We start from the raw sequence: 6,462 nt of genomic DNA, 5'->3' as shown, positions 1-6,462 counted from the left end.
CCCTCAAAGGGTTAACAGGTACATTTGCATCAAAGCTCTGTTTCCTGTTTAGTACTGGAAGTTCAACCAAACTGACCAACCTGACCTACTTATAAAAACAAACCTCCACCATCATAGAGAAACAGGAACGAGTCTTAGAGCTTCATAGTGAGGAAACGAAAACACCCTCACCCTGAAAGAACCAGAAACAGAGCGAGGGTTGTGGAAGCGTGTCACTCGAGTGAGTGAAGATGCTAATGCTTTGGGAAGAGTCTCAACATTGGCATTGCTCTTAAAAACAAATCATTTTTTTCTGTTAATAATAAATGGTTTGCTGTAGTTTAGAACTGTAAAATTGACATCACATGCCACTCTTGAGATGTTTTCATTAATGTGTACATATTTGAAGTTATACATATGCATGTTATTGTAAACCTGCTTGTGTTGTCAGAGTGGTTAGTACGCTTCAACTACCCAAGCATAAACCATGTGATCTATCTCTATAACTAGCCAAGCTACTCTGCTACGTATAGCAGAAACCACGAGATCTATATCTATGTATAGCACAGAACTTTCCAGGTAAGCAACCATTCTGACTATGACTGACTATTAAGTTGTAGTTAGGTCTTGAATCATTTGCCCATGTTACACACACTTTTGCTATAAAAGCATTGTGAGGTGTTTGCTACTTGTCTGAGGGTTGTCTGGAGAACTGAAAGCCCCGGTCCTCAGGTACCACACACACCCAGAAGTGAGAAAGCTATGAATGCGAAACCGAGCAAGGTTATGGGGACTGGGCGACATAAGTATACATTGACATTATCTGCAGAGATGAAATGTTCCTGCAATCTATTGACCATTTCTACACTGCTATAAGAAATAAAAAACAGTCCTGTTGTTTGGTCCACTGTGGGGTTTTTTGTAACTGAGCACTGTGTTTCTTTTTAACCTTATGCACATACAGTGACTGTTATAAACATGCATGTAATTATAAACGTGCAGTACGTTCAGTCTGACACTCTAATAACTAATAGCCAGCTAGCCCCAGTAAACCACAATGTGTCTATTTCTGTGTGCAGCAGAGAGAGCAACCACACTGCTTTGCACACCCCTTGAGCAGACAGGGAGGAGATGTGTGTAAAAATGTGATCAAGCACACCTTTATAGGTCCTTTAAAGAGCCAGCAATCGCCATGTTTTGCTCGTCCCTTTGGTAAAGGGAAAGAAGTATCAATATTATGAATTTGTTTGCCTTGTTGAACTTTTCACCACCACATCACCATCATCCTCATTGTCATTGTCAGTATCATCTTAGTGATGTGTTTGCATTCTTATATGTGGTTCCTGCGGCTGACAAGGGGATGTAACGTATTTCCTGAGAAGAACTCAGGCAGTGAGAACACAAGATCAGAGGAGTCCATTTCAAGCTTTTTGGTCACAGCAAGGTGCGAGTCCAACTGCTGGCTCTGGCATGCTATTTCTCAAAGCATTAAGGCTCATCACAACATGGGTCTGCTCTCCAGTGTGGATCGCATATCTCCATCTGTGCGTTAATCATGGTATGATATGCTACACGCTTTCACTTGGCTCATAATGGAACATGAAGATTAGTCATGTCTGGTTTTACTTACCTCTCTCTTTTTCCAATCCAGTTCTTGCAGAGAAGTACATCAGAGTCAAATGTAATGAAGGAGACAGAGTCCACCTTCGATCCACGAGAAACATCACTGTGATGCCAGGGGACGATGTGAGGTGGACTGTTAACACGTTGTTGGTAAAAAAAGGAATTGTACAGAGTTCAAACGGAAAGCATACAGTGTCTGATGAGGGGGGTCTGATTATATGCTGGTATCACAAAAGTGATTCTGGGTTATATAAAGTTGAAATATTCAACAGTTATGGAGGACGAAAAATCAATCAATCATTTAATCTCACGATCAATGGTAAGTTATGCAAATCATTATTCTGTATTGTGGGTTTCTGGATAAAAACTGTTGTGTTAGCTGATTTCTGAAAATGCTGTACTTTCTGATCTGTTTAGTTTGTGTTCATGTCATGTGGTGCACCAAGGAACACTGATCTGTAAAAAATTTGTTCAAAAACTCTTTTAAGACTCATTTCAGAAAGTGACCGAACATTGCAACAGAATTGATACAACTGAAAATCCACCATGTGATTTCAGAAGAGGTAACAAAAACTCGCTATTTAAGTGTCTCATCACTTTCTAATGTTGTTTGCAACCCATTTGACAGGTAAAAAATGATGTGTTATTCAATGCAAATTCATTCAAAAAACATCTGCATCTCATTTGGTAGGACACTTTTCAACCATTGCGGCCCTGTCATTCTTTCTAACCACAACTCTAGTCATGTTTGTTATGGCAATGAGGAAGACTCCACTAACGAAGCAAGAAGGTGAGAATTTTGAAGATATTAACATTAATCTAGTTTTCTCATCTGTGTTGATGTACTAAAATATCTTGATCATGTGAAACAGATACTGCTGGGAATGTGTACCAGACGATGCATGGTAGCTTACCAAAAACATCTCCAGATGCAGCCAGCAATGTGTACCAGACGATGCATGGTAACTCACCAAAAACATCTCCAGATGCAGCCAGCAATGTGTACCAGGACATGCATGGTAGCTTACCAAGAAAGACTCCCACACCCGACAGAACCGCTTTGGATCAGAATTCCTCACTTTATGGTAAGGTCCATTGTGCTGGTGATGCACCATACATGAAGTATATTAAAAAAAGACAAATATAAAGAAATGAAAAACACCAAAGGGTCAAGAGCCTCAATGTGTGTTTGCTCACACACACACACACACACACACACACACACACACACACACACACACACACACACACACACACACACACACACACACATGTGTACTTTCTTTATGGTTTCATATATTCCAGCTTGAATGATTTAAAATACAAAAAGTACACTGGAAGTTGTACCAGTAATGTTCTGCATATATTGTATGTAAAATAAGAATTCACAATAATGTTTGTAAGAAGTCAGGGCCTTTAATAAAAACAGCGCATTTTATCTTCATCTTCCCACTAGCTATCCCAAAGAGAAACAGCACAAAGAGAGATGCAGCCAGCAATGTGTACCAGACGATGCATGGTAACTCACCAAAAACATCTCCAGATGCAGCCAGCAATGTGTACCAGACGATGCATGGTAACTCACCAAAAACATCTCCAGATGCAGCCAGCAATGTGTACCAGACGATGCATGGTAGCTTACCAAGAAAGACTCCCACACCCGACAGAACCGCTTTGGATCAGAATTCCTCACTTTATGGTAAGGTCCATTGTGCTGGTGATGCACCATACATGAAGTATATTAAAAAAAGACAAATATAAAGAGATGAAAAACACCAAAGGGTCAAGAGCCTCAATGTGTGTTTGCTCACACACACACACACACACACACACACACACACACACACACACACACACACACACACACACACACACACACACACACACACACACACACACACACACACACACACACACACACACACACACACACACACACACACACACACAAACACACACACATGTGTACTTTCTTTATGGTTTCATATATTCCAGCTTGAATGATTTAAAATACAAAACGTTCACTGGAAGTTGTACCAGTAATGTTCTGCATATATTTTATGTAAAATAAGAATTTACAATAATGTTTGTAAGAAGTCAGGGCCTTTAATAAAAACAACGCATTTTATCTTCATCTTCCCACTAGCTATCCCAAAGAGAAACAGCACAAAGAGACATACTGCTGAGTTTGAGGACGTATACGTTTAACAGTAACATCATCATCATCATCATCATCATCAGCAGCAGCAGCAGCTTCTTCTTCTTCTTCTTCGTCATCATCCAAGCCACCCCCATTGTTAACATACGCATACACAAAGGATAAATGGAATTTTTAGTTTTCTTAATATTCCTCCAGCTCTTCTTCAACCAGTAGGTGGCACTGTGTTGTCTTCCTAGTTCACTAGACTAGTGCCAGGCATTCAATAGCCTGCTGCAGCTTGCAATTTAGTCTACTTACAGTAGGCTATTTTATTAAAGTGTATAATGTGCTTGTGGTTTTATCAGCTTTATGATTAGGTTAGCCATATTGTAGTTGTTTATATTGGTATGATTTTAAATAATTTTGAAATATTTGTACTGATCATATACTGCCAGAATATGTAGGCTACATTTAATATTATGAAATATTGCAATACATTTTCTTATGTGTCATGCACCCAGAGAGGATATTTTGGAGTCTTTGGGTACATCATATCCAACATGATATCATCTAAATGTGTCTAAAAAGCTTGTTGTAATCATTTTGTTAAATTTTAAATTGAATCAAAAATGGCATCTGTAAAATGTTATAAATACACCCAAACATCTTAAATGAGATGCAGATAGCACCTTTACTGTTCCAATAAAATTGTATTTTAAAATGAGTTGTTTTATAAACTAAAATGTATGGAAAAACTAGGAGCATTTTAGAAATATAATATTTGCTCCCATCTGACTTTTCAACTGGAGAAAGCGAGTAAATTCTATTTGTGAAAAACTATATGGTTGAATTAACCTTAAAACGGAATAATATACAGTATCAGTATGGTTGCCATTCTTGTAAAGATTGAATATTAGGAGGGGAAAAGGGGGAAGAACAAAAGTGGGATTACAAATATCGATTTCATTACTTATTTAGCATTCATTTAGCACACTTTATAAAGACACTGCAGTATAATTCAGCAAGTATTGTCAAATTCAAACTGAAACTGTTCTTAACTTTCTATTTTTGAATAGTGATTTATCAGTGAAAAGAAATGAATCAAAATTGCAAAATTGACTATTTCTACATTTACAGAGATCTTGAAATACTGAATTATATAAATGTATATATTAATATGATACTAATAATGATGATGGTGGTGATGATAATGATAATTGTAATTATATATTATATTATTATTAATTATTATTATTGTTGTTGTTGTTATTGTGATACTACTAGTAATATGATATAGTAATAATACTAAATATTATTGTATTATAATAATAATAATACGTTATTATTTTCCCGGTAAAGCCCAACACTTTTTCGTCAGGCAAGAAAAGTGAACTATTCATTTTTTGTGGACTGAAGTATCTGCACAGAACTCCACATAGTATCTTTAAAGCCACAAACACGGAAGCTGTGAAGCAGTGTTTAACATTTTGAGAACAACATAAAAGAGAACTTGTTTCCGTAACTTCCACAAGGAGAATGTTATATAACACTACATGTACCTATAACTGACACCTTCTCAAATGATAAAAATATAATAGATAGTAAACAAATCCATGCATAAACATACTTGTGTCTTTTTTTAAATCAATCAACACATAAAGTCGTGTACAAGTCAATAAAACAGATGTGGATTCTTTGCCTTCGTGGCTTTGTGTGAGCAGGTCAGAGGTGGAAGGTAGAGAAACTCAGGATCAAATGCAAATTGTGTCAAGGTAAGACCATGCAAAGGGCTTGGGGGGGTCATAAATGGCACAATCTTTATGACCCACCATGATCAGACTTTCCATAATCTACAGGTTTATGACTTTGTGTCTGTTAATGATTCACATGACAGGTGACAAAGATCCACCAAATGTACATGGCTAAAGTCTCTCTCACATCGTCCCTCACCTTCTTTCCGCCTTTCATTCAAAGTGCCACATTGTATTCAACTCAACATAGCTCAGGCCACAGTCTTATTTATTTCCACTTTTCTGCACAATTACTGTAAATCTCTCTCTCACACACACTTTCTTTCTTTCTTTCTTTCTCTTTCGCTCACTCTCCCTGTCACGGTCTAAATTGTTTTTCTCACTATACTTTACCGTGCACAAGATAGGTGGTTTGGGTTTTGTGCTGCTCCAAAATAGTCTTGAGACAGACATTGCTAAAAATAAATTAAAAAATGTGCTCCTCACTCTAAGTAATATCCGATACTTCACCAGATGGGTAGTTTCAGGTTTTTGGCGGAAAAATAGTTTTAATTAAATGAAGACACTCAAATGAATGTAAAAGGATGATATACCTTCTTCCTTACCCATTGCTTATGCTGAACTCTTTTAAAGTTTTAAACTCTTTATTTACTTTCATTATTAGGGGCCTTGACCTGAAACCTGAAAGGTGGTCACCTTGTGAAACTGTAGGTTTTTCTTAGACTGATCTGAAAGTCTAACATTGATCTAACGGTTTTTGTCTTGAACTCTTGCTCTGGGTAGACATTTGTCAACATGACTTGTTGACTAAAAAAAACTTGAAGCATCAATGAAAAATGCAAAAGGGATTAGCTTATAAAGTTCTTTCAATGCCCATGTTGCATATGTTTCAGGCTGCTGAGTGTGTGCACATCACACAGTCAAATTGCACAGTACACTTTAATTTTTAAATCTTTCTGCAAGGACATT

General features: G+C 37.2%; 1 protein-coding gene across 1 annotated transcript; it reads left to right on the top strand.

Annotated features, from left to right (window-relative positions):
- The first annotated feature begins 1,178 nt into the window (after positions 1-1,178).
- On the top strand, positions 1,179-4,416 carry LOC116221582. The gene is made up of 7 exons (XM_031572784.2): positions 1,179-1,537; positions 1,631-1,921; positions 2,091-2,165; positions 2,294-2,392; positions 2,475-2,687; positions 3,059-3,301; positions 3,749-4,416. The coding sequence occupies exons 1-7, from the start codon at positions 1,450-1,452 to the stop codon at positions 3,808-3,810; spliced, it is 1,071 nt and encodes a 356-aa protein (XP_031428644.1). The 5' UTR covers positions 1,179-1,449; the 3' UTR covers positions 3,811-4,416.
- The last annotated feature ends 2,046 nt before the right edge of the window (positions 4,417-6,462 follow it).

Source organism: Clupea harengus, chromosome 8 (assembly GCF_900700415.2).
Source record: "Clupea harengus chromosome 8, Ch_v2.0.2, whole genome shotgun sequence".
Taxonomy (NCBI): Eukaryota; Metazoa; Chordata; class Actinopteri; order Clupeiformes; family Clupeidae; genus Clupea; species Clupea harengus.
The sequence above is the reverse complement of the archived record's forward strand: the minus strand, read 5'-3'. Positions and strand labels throughout refer to the sequence as shown.

What these genes read in the sequence shown, in the direction of transcription:
- LOC116221582 (XM_031572784.2), top strand. Translation starts at nt 1,450, where the DNA reads ATGCTATTTCTCAAAGCATTAAGGCTCATCACAACATGGGTCTGCTCT. An exon ending in ATTTAATCTCACGATCAATG is followed by an intron (nt 1,922 to 2,090) that starts GTAAGTTATGCA and finishes AACTCTTTTAAG; the next exon opens with ACTCATTTCAGAAAGTGACC. An exon ending in TCCACTAACGAAGCAAGAAG is followed by an intron (nt 2,393 to 2,474) that starts GTGAGAATTTTG and finishes CATGTGAAACAG; the next exon opens with ATACTGCTGGGAATGTGTAC.